The following is a 17,447-nucleotide window of genomic DNA, read 5'->3' on the forward strand; positions in this document are numbered from 1 at the left end:
GGTGCTGTATGTACAGCATCGTTCATGCATCGTGCACTCCCTTGTCGTTGGAAAGGATCGTGAAAGATCCTTTCCAACGACAAAAATTGGCAGTGTGTACCCAGCTTAAGACTAGAAGTGTTTTCACATTGGGAGCCCCCCCCACAAATTCCTGTTGTGTCTCCAGGACACAAAGTGAAGGAAAACAGTAACCAGAAGGAAAAAAAAAAAAAATAACTGGGGCTTTAACCCTTTCCTTCTCTATATGAAACAAACTAAAAAACTACATTATGCTGGCAGCTACTGGTAAATATGACACATTTCTGATTAATTCAACTATATATTTTAATATCTTTATTAAATATTTTTATTGACCACTGATCTTTCCCCAATGGTATTTTTTAAATTTATGTGCACACTTCTAAAACAACCATCTATAAATTCAACTCCCCACATGGTAAAAATTTCCTGAAGCAGAGAACCTGTAGAATAAAAAAACTGCAGAAGAAATAATTTACGTTTAGTAATATTTGCTAAAACTTTTTGGAGAACACAAACACAAATATTTCTTTGATAAAAAAAAGGTCAAGACTATGTAGAGTAAATAAATATAAAATGTGTTAAATTTAAAAACTGTGGGTGAAAAACTACAATATTTAAAATTGTTCATAGGTGATGCTTTGTAATATTTACAGCTCATCAGTTTAGATTTATTCCAACTAATGGCCCACATTAGATTACTAATCTTATTCTGCTGTGCACTGTGATACCCAATGCGTGTTTGTTGTTTACATACATCTACATTACTTTATTATTATTATTGTTACACAGTATTTAAATAGCGCCAACACAGCACGCAGTGCTACACAAAGTCCATAGTCATGTCACTGGCTGTTCCACAAAGGGGCTCACAATCCAATGTTCCTACCTCAGTCATATGTCATTACCACAGTCTAAGGTCAACTTTTGGAAGAGGCCAATTAACCTACCAGCATGTTTTTGGGATGTGGGAGGAAACCGGAGTACCTGGAGGAAACCCACATAAACACTGGGGAAACTTGCAAACTCCATGCATTACTTACGCGTAATGTTCCATTTGCATATGTATGCATGGTTCATATGAGTGCATACAAAATGTAGAATTCTTGCCTCATAAGTGAAAGCATTTGAAGGAAAAAGATGACAAATTTTTTTTTAATGGGGCACCTGCTTTTTTTACCCCTAATTTCTCCCTCAGATCAGTGCAATAACAACTCAGCGTTTCCAGATTCTGGAGGATTAAAGCAAGTAATTTCACTGATCCTTTGCTGCCTGTTATCCTAAGAGTTTTCACCAGTACCAGGCCCTCAGTAGATAAAGATGAGCCTGGGGTCTATGTAGGGGTGGAAAGTTAGCCCATATCACTGCTCTGTAGATATGGCCAATGCTCTGTAGATCCAAAAGGCCATGAGGTGATTGTTCGGGCTGTTATCAGCTAGCTGAGAAGCAGTGTCCTGACCAAGACCTGTGATCACATCTATGTGATTTCAATGTATTGCACTTGTGGCACTGCAAGTCAGCCAGCAAGGGGCTTTGGGTGCCATTCATAATGGCCACCAATACTTGCTACCATAGTTACTGTGTGGAGCAGCACTGCACAGTTGTGAATAAGGCCTTAATATATCTTGATAGTTAATCTTTTAATAAAAAGGGTAGGAAACTACAAAACTTGTAAACACATATATTGATTTTACATGATCATTTTCTGTGCCTATACATTACGGCCGCTTATAAAATGTGACATGTTTGTGTCAGACTGGGTGCACTTTCCATAGAAGTTCTGTGGCAGAGCAATCCTCAAATCCCAGAAGTTGTTAGGGGTTTCATGGGAAATTAGCAATTTCTGCCCATGATCTGTAAGGGTGACATTCTTCACTCTGGCCAACAATGTAGGAGACATTCTTCCCACTGATCACCAAACTAATGTACAGTGAGCTGTGGACATAATAATTATATGAGGGGTTCTGAAGGCGTGAAAGTTATTTCAAGGTTTCCCTCGTGTTAAAAGCTCAAGAAAGGTTAAAGGTCCGAGTTTATGCTATACTGCAGAAAAATTATATTTTTAAAGGCATATAGTTCTAATATTCAAATAACAAGGGGATGCTGTGTGCTTCTCTTGTCTGAATTACTAAGATGTGGCAGCAGACAAAGCCACAAACCAGAGATTTTGAAACACATTTTCTTTTTGGCACAAAGCGCTTTATAAAACTGGATCAAGTACACATGTACCAGTGCACTATGGGAAATGTTTATTAATTGGCAGAGTTGTGCAGCTTTTTGACTGCAGCAATTATCCCAGGCAGCCCATAGCTTGTGATCCAAGAATGACATCAAATTCCATCCTCTACAAATATGCTACTCCCTCCAGTCTCCCTCCTCTGTACAGCAGAAGGCCCTTGGCTTCTCCAAGCAACAACTTTGCCAACCACACCACTGCAGCAGTGTGTCTACAATAGAACATTCCAGCTACACGGACTAGAGACAGTAAAATAATTAAAAATAGGGGACAGATCACTGGAAATGTACCCTATGAATGCCAATGAAGATGTAAAGAATTTACCAGATGTACAAACAAAGTTATACAGTTAGACAACTGAACGTGTTATTAAGATGCATGAAAACAGAACTTGGAAGACTTACAGTAAAATCATGAGGGTTTATTTATCCTAGCATACATTTGGCTTGTAAATATGAAATATACAGTGCTGCACACGTCAGAAAACCAACAAAGGGAAGAACATATAACTTTTGGAATTTTAAGCAAGCAATCATTTCTGCAGACTTAACAAAACCAAAGAGAACCGTGGAGGCTGCCATTGCCATCCACGTCTCCTTTTTAAAAACCATATAAATGGATAGTGATAAGGGAGGGGAAGAGTTTACAATCCAAGCTAATAACGCCAGAAGTTTTCTTCTACGTTTCAAGGTCTTTTGGACACACAGAAGTGGAAATGGATGGATAAAAAGGTTTAAAGTTGCGTTTAAAGTGGCACCTTGGTGTCCTTTCACACATCATCATTATCAGATTAACTTGTAGAATAGTCACATAGATACTGGTCTACTAGTAAAAGCAGCATGCCACAATTCTAAGTAATCTTGTTAAGCAACTAGCTGCTTTAGTGGAAAATAAAATACACTGGATTTATTTACACGTTCAGAACTGGTGTTAAACAGATGTATGGAAAATATTACCAAAATTATATTATATATAGCGCAAGAACAATTTTTAGGCAAATTAATAATTTATAAAGGTTAAAAAGTCATAAAAATCCTGTTCGACATCTGATAATTGTGCCTCTGTGTCTTTTGTGTATCTCCTCCAGATCTGTACTGTACACCAATATAAAAACTCTGGCACTTTGGCTTTGTGTAAATGTTTCCTGTAATAATGACTGCTCATTGCATCTGTTCTGACTGTTCCTGAATGCATCCCTTGTAGTTTTTAGCAGGTAGTCTGTTATAATTAAACACCCACCAACAGCTTTGTTCTCTGTACAGTCTATGTGTAGCACAGTGAATATGCAACCAATAACTTTAAAGGTAAGATCTGGGTTTGCAAAGACATTTCTTGCACATGAAGTGGATATACACTATAACTTAGTGGCTAATAAGAAATGTATGTAAATTAAAACTTTGGTGCTCAGAGTTTAGATAGAAATGTGACACTGTGGAAATGTAACTAAATTTTCATAGTTGGGGATCTTTACGTTGATTCAATATCAGTGCACACAAATAAATTAACAGAAATGAACACAAAAGTAAAAGATTTTGCCAAACACGCATCTGCTGCCATATAGTTTACAAAGAGGTCAGGCTCTGGAAACTACAACACCTACACAAAGGCCTGTGGAGAATGTCTGCCTCCAGTGTCAGGAATGTGCACACAATTTTACATTCATTTACTAAAACGGTTACGCTTCCTGCACAGTAATCCTCTGTTAACATCTTACAGAACATGATATCTTTGATTTCTCTTTATCAAGAATACCAATACTGAGGGAAATATGAGGGTTGTCATTGCTGACCTTAAATTGCTAAATGACTGCCCCCAGTTCAGTATTCACTGACTCATAATGCGTATTATTATACAGTATTTATATAGCGCTAACATATTACACAACACTTTACAAAGTCATTGGTCATGTCACTAGCTGTCCCTCAAAGGGGCTCACAATCTAATCTAACTGCATGTTTTTGGAAGGTGGGAGGAAACGGGAGAACCCAAAAGAAACCCACGCAAACAGAGACCCTGCAAACTCCATGCAGTTGGGGTCCTGAACGAGATTTGAAGTTGGCCCCTAGTGCTGCAAAGCCTCTAGTGCCCTAGAGCCACCATACTGCCCTGTAGGTATGTAAGCTAAAGGAGTCAAATCGACATCAAAACTGCTAATTTGCACAAAAGGTATGACGCTAATAGGATCAGCATAACAGCACACCAACCAGCATTTTTAAAAGGGGAAATCAGCAATAACATTATTTCTCCTAAAATTTGTTTATTGATTTTAAACAAATGAATTTAACAAAAAACAAAAAGAAAAAGATTATATTACCTTAGGATTTCCTGTATTCACCACTGGAACAGGTGGGAAGGTGCAAGGGGGACGACCATGATGGATATGGTAGCTTAACAACAGGTTGGGATTCAGTGGCACCCAGGGAACAGAGAGGGAGGAAGGTGCTTTAGGAGGGTTACTGTGAGCTTCATGCAAGTTATACGTTCCACTTGTTTTATCAGTGCCAGTTTTATAAAGGCACACCGAGGAGTCCTTAGAGGCATGGCTCAGCAGGTAAGACCCATCATCCAGACTGCTGTAAATGTTATACACAATAATAAAGGAAATGTACTGTTCAGTAAATAGTACACATATAGATAAGAGAACACACAATATAATATCATAATATCTATTACTCCTCTGAATATCAAAATAAGAACATGTTAAAAAACTTAAAATTCTCTCTCTAAAAAAAAACAAAAAAACAAAAAAAAACTACATAGCATAATGTAGGTCTCTTAATTTTGCAAAATATGATGATCAAATCGCTTAGGAGCATGTAAACACATAATAACTACAAAACTGTCTACTGAAGGTAGAATATAAAATTGTGTAAAGTTAAAGCAAAATCCAGCCAGAGTGTTGAAATTTTAGAATCTCAGGTTCATTGTTAACAGCTTCCTCATTCCTCAAAGCTCACCTTTCTGTTCAAAGACCTGAAATGTGTGGAGGTCAGCAAAACGGGCTCTCCATTGAAATATGTTTTTACCATGATTCCAGTGACTATTCTAAATCTTTGGCCAGACTTGGTCACCATGACTCATAGTAATGGGCAATCCCCCAAGCAGGAACATGGTGTAGTGTAATAACAATAACATAATTGCTTCCCTTTTTTTCTATACCTAAAATATAAATTTATACACTACTTATGTTTAAAACGTTTATGGTATTACCCGTTTATCACTATACAGGAATAACATTGAGTACATTACTATAATCTCTAATGGGGCACTTATTATGAGCACACTTAATGTCCAACCATTATATCATTTTGTTACTCATCTGTAAATCCCAATTGTGTGTTATTTTTAGGTTATGAATGTACAGGTATGTTACACATTTATTGGTTGTTTATATAAAGTAATGATTTAATGATTAAATATTTTTTCATCTTTATATACTTTGCAATTTTTGTTTACACTTTACTCTGATATTGACCAATAATAATTTATTATTAGTGCTGGTTAAGTGAGGTGATCACGGGTCTGGAAGATTTTATAGGAACTTTTTGTAGAATGTTCAAGTCCCGGATAAGCAAGATATCTCCACTTTGAGCTTGGGGATGGTGAACAGGCTGAAAAAAGAAACAATGAAATGGCCCTTTAACAAGATCTCCAGGTCAAACAGACTTGATATGGAACAAGGGAGGTCTGCTAACCTGTACAGTGTTTACAGTGATTTGGAAAGACCGAAACTCATTTTATTACCTTGGGACATTACCTTTAAACCCAGGTCTGCTAATCTGAGAATGTTAATATCATGGCTTGTCCTACCAATAAGAGCTCTAAGGAGGGATTTTAACATCTTATCGATGGGGCACTAAAGAATAAGATATCCTTTAACGTCACCTTCTTAAAGTTAGAAACTGCTGTGGTATAGTTCACTTCGTAAATGCCTCCTTAAATGGTTAGAGTGCCAACAGCTCCTTAGGGGGCACAAAGATATTGTCTGATTGCTGTTGGTCTAAGTGACAGGGAAGACTAACAATATGTACAGTGGAATGGTCCTTAGATCTTCTAAAATCAATCCAAACACATCCAGGGCACTAGCTACAGGCTGCTTCTCAAGTTTTAGGGTAGTATGCACTTCATTATGAAGTAATGGCAGAAGAAGGACTCCTCAGGACTATGTTTACCTGAATTGGACTGAAATGGTTCAGCATCAGAAAAAGCTTTTACAGTCAAACTCAGACACCACTAGAGTTGTGGACAGGTTGGATAGAATTTGCCAGGAGTGGTGCCAAAAAAATCACACATAACAGTCAACAGCACTTCTGCAGACAAGATCGATAAGAGAGCTATTCCTGATTGTAGGGGGAGTCCAAGTTACCATTGTCAGGGCCATTTTAACCAAAAGCAATTGCCATAAAAAATACCAACTTTGCATGCTGTAAACAGTTCTATTCTGCTGTATGAGTTGTGGGTGATGGCAGAAAAAGGGATTAAATAAGTTTTCTGCTATACCTGCAAATGTATCTATCCCGCTTTAAAAAACTGAAAGATAAAGTTCCATAATCTACATGCCATTTACTAATTACTTGTAACTATGGCATTTATTAGTTGTTGGACTATTACTAAACAGCAAAAACACTTATCAGATCATAAGTTATATCTCATATATTAACAAATATGTTTAGGAAACCGCTCCAAAAAGTTACAGTACATTGGAAGATCACATAATAGCAATACTGGTCTGCAGTAAATGAGTTGGCTTGGGCCAGCTCTCTAAATACCTGGAGGTATGTGTCTGAATGGTTTGATGAGAAGGTAAAAAGAAAAAGGGAGCTATAATATGCAGCAAACATGAGTGACAGTATTAAATGACACCAGTATGCAAAATACAACTGTCCTCTTGCACTGTAATTTGTGGAGTGAATTGCATAGTAGCTATATAACAGGCTCGAATTATGAAAAAGGATCGGTTGTATGTCTTTGTCATTGTATGTGTTTCACATTTTATTTAAATAGGTTTTTATTACCAATAGCTGTTTAGTGCCTAAATATACATAAGGATTTCCACTACATGGAAGCCCTGACAGAAATAATGATATAAAAGGATGCTTTCCTTTTAATGTGTGCAGATGGAACTATATTTTATTACTATCAGTGATACGAAAAATAAACCTAAATTTACAGAATAATTCGACATTTTCACCAGCTAGTTTAACCATTATTCCTTGCAGCATTTTATTTTATTGCTACAGATATGAATGAAAGGTAGCTGTAAGGATATTTTAGAGAGTAACCTTCCTGAATGAGTCATCTTTTTCTTATACCCTCCTATATACCCTACAGTGACATAACTTGTTTGTATAGCTGTGTATCAGTCTGTCAAAAACACATTTCCTCTTGTTTTGGAGCCTTTGATGGTATCCATTACAAAACAATTTGCAAAGTGATAGCTTAGACATAATCAATAAAAGAGTGCTTAGTGAGACAGAGATGTAATTTTCGATAAACATTTGTCTAAACATCCAGAGATGGTCCTTCAGTATGTTCGATGTAAGTGCAATGTGGATGTCCATGAATACATGGAACTATAGTAGGGCAAAACAGCATGGAAAAACCAGTTAACATTAAAAAGAAACAAATGAATGTCAATTTAGTACTCACCAAGTTAGCCATTTTAAAATATGGCGAAGAATATTGAGGCAGATGGCAGGCCTGTGCAGAGAACAGACTGCATGTTACTATACAGCAAAGGCAAACAATGTACTCCTAATAAAATAAACAGTTTAAATAACCAGATGGGTATGCAGGCCCTTGTGCATGAAATAAGACTTTCTTCTATTAGGAAATGTGGCATGTCTGTTGCCAGGTGCATGTACAGTATATTACTTACCCAAATTTCTAATGGATCCTAGTAATGAGTAGCAAACCGCTGAATGAGCAGATAAAATACATTTATGGAAGTCTTTACACTTTTAAAGGATTAGTATTGCTCTGCCTTAAAACACAGACCTGCCAGGCAAAACAAAAGACTTGATTTTTCACGTCTGCCCTTAAGTAGCATTTACAGGTTTTATACTTGCAAGGTCAAGTAATAACTGTGTATCAATTTTTGTAACATAGGCTGAAAAAACACACAAGACCATTTAGTTGAACCACTAAGGAAATAGACATACTAGAAACCAGCACATTCCAGATAGAACCCTATATGCATAGTTGATTCAATTGGATTCAATCAGTTGGTTCAATTTACTACAACTGGGGTAGGGGGGATTCCCATCTGACCCCATAAGGCAACCAGAAGTTCCCTGGATCAACAGTCTCTGCTGTAATTCTTTTAAACTTTAATGGTTGGTAATCTGGATAATACATCTGCTTTTCTCAGACAGCCAGGTGTCACATGACCGACATTCATATATGTATGATACGCAGAATGGAACTAAAGTTGTTGAAATACCCAAAAGCCAGAAACCCATACTGCCTAACGCCATAGGAAGTTGAAGAAGTTATAGCGATTCAGCCCACCAGACCCTATCTGTAACTGAAATAGGACTTCTGGGTAGGTTTTCTATTTACACTGCGATCAAAAAAAACCCAATCCCACCAATATAGTCACACTTACTTGAAGGTACTGATTTTCTCATTTAGTTTCTGTGCAGGGACTTCTTCTAACATGAAGAACTTTGAAGTGAAGGCATCAACATGACCTAAAAAAAAAATAAGATACAAAAAATATTTTAGGAGTTTAAGTCCTTCGGTAACAAACAATGAACAAACTGGCAATGCACAATGTTACTGGAGAGTATTTTCCAATATCCTGCAAAAGGCATTGATTTATTAGTACCCCAATCCATTCTGAGTAAGTAGTAGTTACAAACATGTCTGCTACTTTTTTTTTTTATTCATGTCCAAATGTTTAACAATATAGTTTATGAGTTTAATCCCTAAATGTGGTTCCAGATTTGTATAATATACGTAAAATTGGTAACTGTTACTAAGCAGTACCCTGACAAATGTTTCCTTTTTCTGGAATTCTTCCTAAAAATATCAGTATGCTCTCTAGTAGGTGATGGTGCTTATGCACTCCTATAAATACATCTTCATAGCTGTATTTCTGCAGTGGTAATTGCAAGGTGCCACTAGGGTGATACTCTCTCTCTGGGTGATATCTTGTAATGGTACTACTGTGAGGTTCACTGTTCATCTTGCTGGTCGCTCTGCTTCCACCAAAATGACCCCCTCTCCTACATAGAAGCTGTGCATAACAAAGCATAGCAAGTCAAAGATAAATTGGGAAACATCCACAGGGAGACCACAGACAATACTGCTATCAAGTTCCCTTTTTATGCACAGATTTCAGACTGTAGTTCTTTTTAAAGGATTACTGGACTTTCAAGTACAGTTATCCTAGTTACCCACTTCATAGAAGTCTTTGCAACTACACTGTGCAGGTGCTGGCAAATGTGAATGGAAGACCCACGACTGCCAGGGAATATTGGGATCTCACCCATCACACAAATCTCACAAGTATGATTCTGTATAGGAAAAAGAAGGAAACAAGATAACTATACTTTTAATAAAAATACAGTTATCCAATAAGCGGACAGTATATGAGCACACATTTAGCACAGCTACCAGTTTCTATGCATTTACCTCGATCTTTCTTTATTATACCTTCTTGTAATTTCTAGACAACATGACTGGGAAAGAATAGGGTAGAAACGGTTATTGAATATGTTGTTATTTAACTGCAGTGGAGGAAAAAAGAAAGCAATGTCAAGCTGAAAGAATCCATTTCTCCTTGGAACAGTCAGCCAAGTGCCTCTGTGGCACATGGAGTGGGTTGGCTGAATTAAAAGTTAAAAAAGAAAAGTTCCACAAATTTTGAAAATAACTTCAATAAATTATCTAGGTTCAATGGCCATTTAAGGTTACTGTACTGTTAGTAAAAGGTCCCAGGTATTAGAGAATGGGGAGATGGAATTCTTAGGTACAGTCAATGGAAGTGGGACAGCATGTGTTTTGGTCTACAAAATGTATTGAGATTTTAGGGAAGCCTTTCCCCTTAAGGTAACTTTCCTATTACAATAAAACCGACTGCAGATTCAATCTTGCTATTTATGAACAGTACGCTGGCAAGAAAACTGCTGAGAAAACTTGCCTGAGATGCAATACCTTCAACAAGCCACTATCATTGCAAAGCTTCATAAATAAGTAACTAATGTGGTCTTTAATATGAGTGAAAGCTTAGGCAAAATTAATCTTAAAAACATTGCAAGTACATTACATGCAGATAATTAAACAGGCACGCCTTCTAAAAAAAATGCCAGCACAATGCTGGCGAGTATGTGTGTGTGGGGGGGTGTTGGAAAGGCCGTCAGGGCAGTGTTTAGGAAAGGTGTGGCTTCCCAACAAGAGACTTTAACATTTGGTATAGGCAGAGCTTATAGCTATAGTATATATATATAGCTATAGTGTATAGTAAGTAAAGTATTGTGTCAAACAGGGTTAATGTATTCATTACAACTAAAGCCCATCCTTAGTAGGAAATAAACCTACCACCAAACTGCAGGAGGTAAATGTATTTGCCTAGGGGGGCTATGTAAAAAGAACTTTTATTTGTCTTACTCCCTTTCTCCTGCAAACTCCTACTCTGTGCTACCAGCCAGCACCTTCTTCTCCAAGGTGCTCTGTGCCGCGGTCACAAGCCGACATCATCCGTTATAATGCAGAACCTGTAGCTTTAATTTTTTAGCAAGGATGCCGAGGGCCTGGCCACAACATGGAGCATCAGAGGGAAAAGGAGCTTTCATGTTCCTTTCCAACGACAAAAGACTGCACGATGCATGAACAAGCGCTGTACACACAGCACCATTCTGCTCTACGGAGAGGGGTGGAGGGAGAACAACAGAGCGGAACCCTGATGCCCTCTCTCCCCTTCAGTTTCATTATGATTGTGGATCTGCCAGGATGGATAACGAGTGCTATACACACGCCAGATTCCCATCTGATATCAGTCCTAAGACTATTAAGATTAACAAGAATCATCTGATGTGTGTACATTATTTTGCCTTATTTTGTAGTCATTGTGGTACTTTACAGATCCACTTTATACCAAACACAAAATACAGGAATGATGACAATATTTTGGAGTAGCATTTCAAGATAAAGAAATACAGAATTCAGAGGACAGCATAATTCTGCAGAGGGAACATCTCCTACAAGCAAGGCGTTTCCCTTTGTTGTAGATCTATTCAGGCTCTGCCGCCCACTCACATGGTTTTCCTTGATGTCATATTCTCCTAAACTGCTTCCCTCAAAACTAAATACCATTTAGAATAACTTCTGACTCAGCACCAGCACTGAACTCATTCTAAGCTCTTATACCAGAAAGGAGCCAAATATTACAATCAATATCACAAACTGCAAAAATAATGTGCAAGATGCAGTAACTCATATCAACTACACTTTAATCTACTGTAGTCATTTCAGTGAAAAAGGGACCCACCCATGATTTGGTATTCATTTCTCTAAACACAAAAATATACAGCCACATTAATAAACATTCAATAAAAAACCATCAAAATTTAGGAATAAACATGATGTGATTAATTTAACTAGGTGCTGGAAATAGGGACCACTTACTGACTTACCATTACAGACTGTGTCAATACAAATGCGATGGATCCTACTACAAAGGCCACATATCTGTGCATCACAAATACACATTTGTATTTCAAGAGGTTAAATAGATAAGCAAAGATAATGTAAACTTCAAGTATATGGATGAAGTTGTGCAGTATGCAGAAAATCTTTGCTAAAAGATGCTATCACACCCTGTGGTTATTTTCTGTATGAAGGGAAGGTGGTGACACATGACATTGTGGTTTCTGCAGTCACACCGGCAGACTACCAGCTTAAAATATCTTACAAAATAGCACAGTTTATGGGACAGACTAAGTTCACCAAGTTACACTATATTTGCACTGACTGTTAGAGGAGAATAACAGTAACGGCACAGCTGTGGATACCAGGGGGATATCTTACACAGCTGCACACGCTGCGGTCTTACTGACTCATATCTGGAAAAAGGGAACATTAAATCTGCCAGATTCACAATAAGGCACAAAGCCGCCTGCTGCATGGGCTCAGTTATCAATATATACACAGAGCGCTTGTACGGTCTCTGGCTTCAAACACTCAGGATTCATTTAAGACAGATGCCTTGTTTTTTGCAGATTTCACAAAGCAGATTAGTAGTTCTTTTATTGTTATGCCAAAAAATATTTCATGGATAGAGGTTAACAAAAACCCGCATGACTGAAAGATCTCTAATTATCACTATTTTCTGTTCTCCAAAGCAAGCAAAAGGCAAACTTTACCTTTTTTTCCCTAATGTGGTATGGTTTGTGAAGCCATCACAAAATGTACAGTATAGATATATATAAATGGTTGGCACACCATAATATAAACTATGAGATTCAGCTTTGTTCTCCATCTAAGTTTATCTTTTGATCGCACCTTATACTGGAAATGATAGAACTCACAAATGTGAGAGCCACAGGGAGGGGCATTTCTATGGCAACTACAAAACAAAACAAACTTCCCTGCAGAGGAGGAAATGTAGTATTCATACAGGATGAGGGATACACTGACTCATAACGACTTTACCCAACATGCACATTTGTCTGTGTACCTAATTTATCATAGCATTTGTCCCTTCAATCACATCCTTATAACCAAGATAGATCAAATGTATCCTGCAGAGATTAGTGCTCCTCAGTAGCCTAATACGACTATCGCTCCATGAAAATCATTTGCAGATGTTTTCCCCTGTGTGTGTGCACCTCCTGTTCTCATCATCAGAGACTTTGTAAACTTTACAACTGGTACAAAGTCTTGGCCCTGCATATGACCCCCTACTGTATCACCACACTTGTATCTATTTTAGTTGTCGGTGGCCTGTGCTATGAGAATGTCCTGGTTATGGCCCTGGGGACCAATAAAGTCATGGGTCATACATGCATCACCATGGCTGCTAGCAAACTTTTTCTTCATTTTTTATTTTTTAATAAATGCCTTTTTGGCAAAATACTATGCCATCCAATCATCATCTTTTTGGAGATCAAGATTATTTTATTAATTAGTTGGCTTTGCATCATACCCAAGCACAAGTAATGGCAGCCAAGGCCAAGGATAAAATACAGTATAGGCAAGGAAAATGAATATGCTTTATTGGAATAAACCTGAACCTCCAAACTTGTCAGCCATCATTAACCCTTTTGCACACTTGTACAAGGCCACCTATGCCAATGGGTAATGCGAAAGGCAATAGAGGTTACTTTGACAGAGTATGGGCGTATTTGCTGGAATAAACACACTCTATTGGATTAACTATAACTTGGACAAGATAGGATACTTTTTTATTTTTGATAATGGTCTGTTGTTACTCTCAACGATATGAACTTTAATCATTATTTATTCTGATTTATGTGCTTTCAGCTGGAACTCTACTCATAATAGGTACCATTAGCCTCTTTTTGGGTATTTGGCAGTGGATATAACATATATGAACATCCAGAACAAACAGCACAACTGGACTAGTTCTGTCCCAGTTAAAGAGGCAGACACACATATAATCAGAGATAGAGCTGTAATTATATATGGAAGATATCATGATGCTTTTTGTAGCACAATCCTGTTTGCAAATCACATGTGCAGCACTGCCGGCACCTACAAAGACTAAGGGCCATTTTGAAAATACACAGACTAATATCCACTAATGCTACACAAGTAAAAGCAGGACTCTTCCAAACGGCCATATGTTGTGACAACTACCTGGCATCTAAAACAATATAAATTTTCAAAGCTCATTTCAACTAGTCACTACAGAAAACCTGCTGATAAAAAGTTTCAAATATTTAGATATTTTATAAAATAAAAACAACAGAGGGTTCGATGCATAGGTTTGCAGATATACTGTATGAAAAGCCACACTGTTGTACCAAGGTTCCTGATGGTAGACTACTTGAGCTCTCAGCCTGAGGAAGACATATGAAAATACTTGAATATCCTGGGAAATCAGGAAAAACTGTTTGACTTGTGCATAAGCCTAGGAAACCAAGGTGACTAGATGGCCAATACTGACAATTTTATTTCTATCCATTTAATGGATCACACCTTCCCCATCTGCCCAACAGCATCACTTAACCCTCTTTTGGCATTGGGACAGGGGAGTATTCAATCCATACTACCGCCCGATTGTGCCTTTTATCATTATCCTTCCTCCACCTTTATACAGGGTAGTGCAGCAGGGAAAAAGTAGATTAGACATAGCAGTCTACTGTACAGTACTTTCCCACACTTTCAGCAACTGCAGACAAAACCTGGCACTAGTAGTAACATTACTTAGGAGTGCAAGCCTGGATGAGACACAGTTGGAACTGTAAAAGCAGAAGCAGACTATAACAGTTTGTGTATAGTTCAATGCTTTCCTGCTACACCCGCTCTGCATACAGGAGACCAAGAAATATAAAATACAGTGACAGTGACAAGAAGAGAAGAATACACTGACAGTGACAAGAGAAGCAGGAATACACTGAAGAGTCAAGTATAAGCCAAGAATAAAGCTGAACTAAATGGAAAAAATAAAAAAATGTGAGAAGGCAGGTTATCTTTTGCAGAACAGTTAGGTAATGTCCCATTATTATATTAATATTAATAACATAATATTGCAATAAAACAATTTTTCTGGTTTGTCTGCACATTTTCCTTTAATGTACATTAATCTGTGTATGCACACCTCACTGGGAATGACTGCACTCCTAAGCGTATATGTGAGATCTACATTATTCCCACCCAGGCAATCAAAATGACCAAAGATCCTGAACCAAAAAAAAAGGACCGGGTTAGGATGCTGTTGCCACGACATAGCAAAGACAGGCAAGTTTAATTAAAAGAGGAAAATTGGTAAGGAGATGAAAAGAAAGAGGTTTGAGGCTCGGAGTTAATTGTTTGAGAAACGAATTATGTATTCATACAGTTTTCATTCATACATAATTAGGACATACACAAATTTAGAATCAAATATCCCCAGTCAGGTTTCAGTGTCACCAGACTGGCATATCGTTGCTAGACAAAGGTATCCTAACTACATTGATATCCATAGCTTTTTAGTATAGAGCAAATTAACAGGAGAAAAAACAAGGTTACAAACATTATAAAGGAAAAAAAAAAAGTTTCATCAGTTTATTCCAACAGTCCAAAAAAACAAATCAGTGTTTACAATTGCAAGAATCAATCAACATCTATAAGTATTGGGGGATTAATGTCTAACATTCTTAAGGTATACCATGAAGTATGTTCAAAAGTTTTCATAATTTGTGCTTTTATAGAATAGGGTTGAGTTTCTAAAAAAGATTCATAGGCTAAAAAAAAAAAAAAAACTGAAACCCTGGACTCTTTTTCTAAGGAAGCTTTTATCCAGGCCATTTTAAAAACAAGATCCAAATTTACTCCAAAAAGACCTAATGTTTGTGGATCTGAGTCTATCCATTTATGCAATATTGTTTTTTTTGCCACTAAAGAAACAATAGATAAAGTTCTGCTGCCTCTGGTAATTCTCGCTGCAATTAAATCAAATGAACCCAGTATTACCCATTCAGATGTTAAGGGTACATAATTGGTCAAGGATGAAGTAACATCCTAGGCCACTGAATGCCATAATCTTTTACTCCAGTTCCAAAAAGCATGGTACAAACCCACATTTTGATGTGTACATTTGGGACACTTACTAGTAGGATTATAACCCATCAGGTATGCACGGTGCAGAGAAATATACGCCCCATGGAACATTTTAAGGGTCATCTGCCTACATATAGCCGACGGGAGAACCTTCCATGCTCTACAGAAAGCAAGATTAACATCTTCTGCTGACTTAGTGGGAAAGTGCTCCGTCCATTTTACAATGCCAATTTTCCTGGTAGAATAGTCTAATGGGATTCTGAGCATTCTATAACTTTCAGTAATTGCTTTCCTAGAAGGGTTACCTTTCAATAGTAAAGTGTCAAGTGAATTTTTACAATAATTTACAGATAGGGATTTAGGAACTCTTGAGGTATAAGATTACATTTGCATAAAAATGTACAACGTTGACCTCAAAAAAGGGTACTCCGCGGCTGCTTTTTCAAAAGAGAGTGGACGCTTTGTATCGCGGTCCACCAATGATTGGATGGTGATGGTTGGAAAGGATGGCCATCTTTGAAATATAGAAGACATTAAGTGGGGAAGATCCCGATTACCCCAAAAGAGAAAAAATAAGGAAGAGGGGTCATTTAACAATTGCCCGCCCCTGATCATGTGCCAAATCTGCCAACAAGACCATAATAAAGGATTAGATAGAACCTCCTCTGATAACAAGTCTTTGAGGATATGGATAAATATCTCAAATTCAGATTAAGGATAGTTTGCTTGTTCAAAGTAGAATTAGCGTAGTTACAGGTGTCGTGTAGCCAATCTTTTATATAACGTACAATAGAAGCTGCATTATACAATTCAATATCAGGAAAATTAGTTCATCCATGCCGGGTACATTGGTGTAGGATGCCAAGACTAAGTCTAGCTCTTTTATTTCCCCATATGAAATCACGGAATAATTTATAAATATTCTTAAGATCAGGTTTTGTAAGCACTAGCGGTAACAATTGAAGAATATATAGCAGTTTAGGGAAAACGATCATTTTTATCAAACTAATTCGGCCCAGATAAGACACTGGTAAATTAGACCAGTTGCGGAGATGTTGTGATATATTAGGTGTCATATTTTGTGAATACAATTTCTAGGGGGTTTTCAGTAATTTGACTCCCAAATATTGTATTTTCTCCTTATACCAAATGAAAGGATAGCGTGCACTCCAGGCTGGTCACACAAATTTAGCCAAATACAAGGCTCTAGATTTGTCCAAATATATACTATATCCAGAAAAAGGACCATATTGAAAAATCAGTTCTAATATAGGAGTTAGGCTATGTTTAGGATTGGATATGTATAATAATAAATTATCTGTAAAAGCAGTCAATTTTAGAGTACATGCACCCACTTTTATACCTTCAAAACTCAGTAATGATTCTAGGAGTCTTAAAAGAGGGTCCAGAGCTAAGTTAAACAAAATTAGAGAAAAAGGACAACCTTGCCTGGTGCCTCTAGACA

At 37.3% G+C, this 17,447-nt stretch overlaps 1 protein-coding gene across 2 annotated transcripts in view; it reads right to left on the reverse strand.

Moving 5' to 3' along the window:
* ICE2 (interactor of little elongation complex ELL subunit 2) overlaps window positions 1-17,447 on the reverse strand; it is a gene marked incomplete at its 5' end in the record, with an annotated part of 40,427 nt that overhangs the window by 9,510 nt on the left and 13,470 nt on the right. Inside the window, 3 exon segments of one of the 2 annotated variants that reach the window (XM_072402174.1) lie at window positions 4,569-4,827; window positions 7,904-7,954; window positions 8,862-8,946. In XM_072402174.1, the coding sequence (XP_072258275.1) occupies window positions 4,569-4,827; window positions 7,904-7,954; window positions 8,862-8,946 (395 nt within the window). 2 annotated transcript variants of the gene reach the window in all.

Source organism: Pyxicephalus adspersus, chromosome 2 (assembly GCF_032062135.1).
Source record: "Pyxicephalus adspersus chromosome 2, UCB_Pads_2.0, whole genome shotgun sequence".
Taxonomy (NCBI): domain Eukaryota; kingdom Metazoa; phylum Chordata; class Amphibia; order Anura; family Pyxicephalidae; genus Pyxicephalus; species Pyxicephalus adspersus.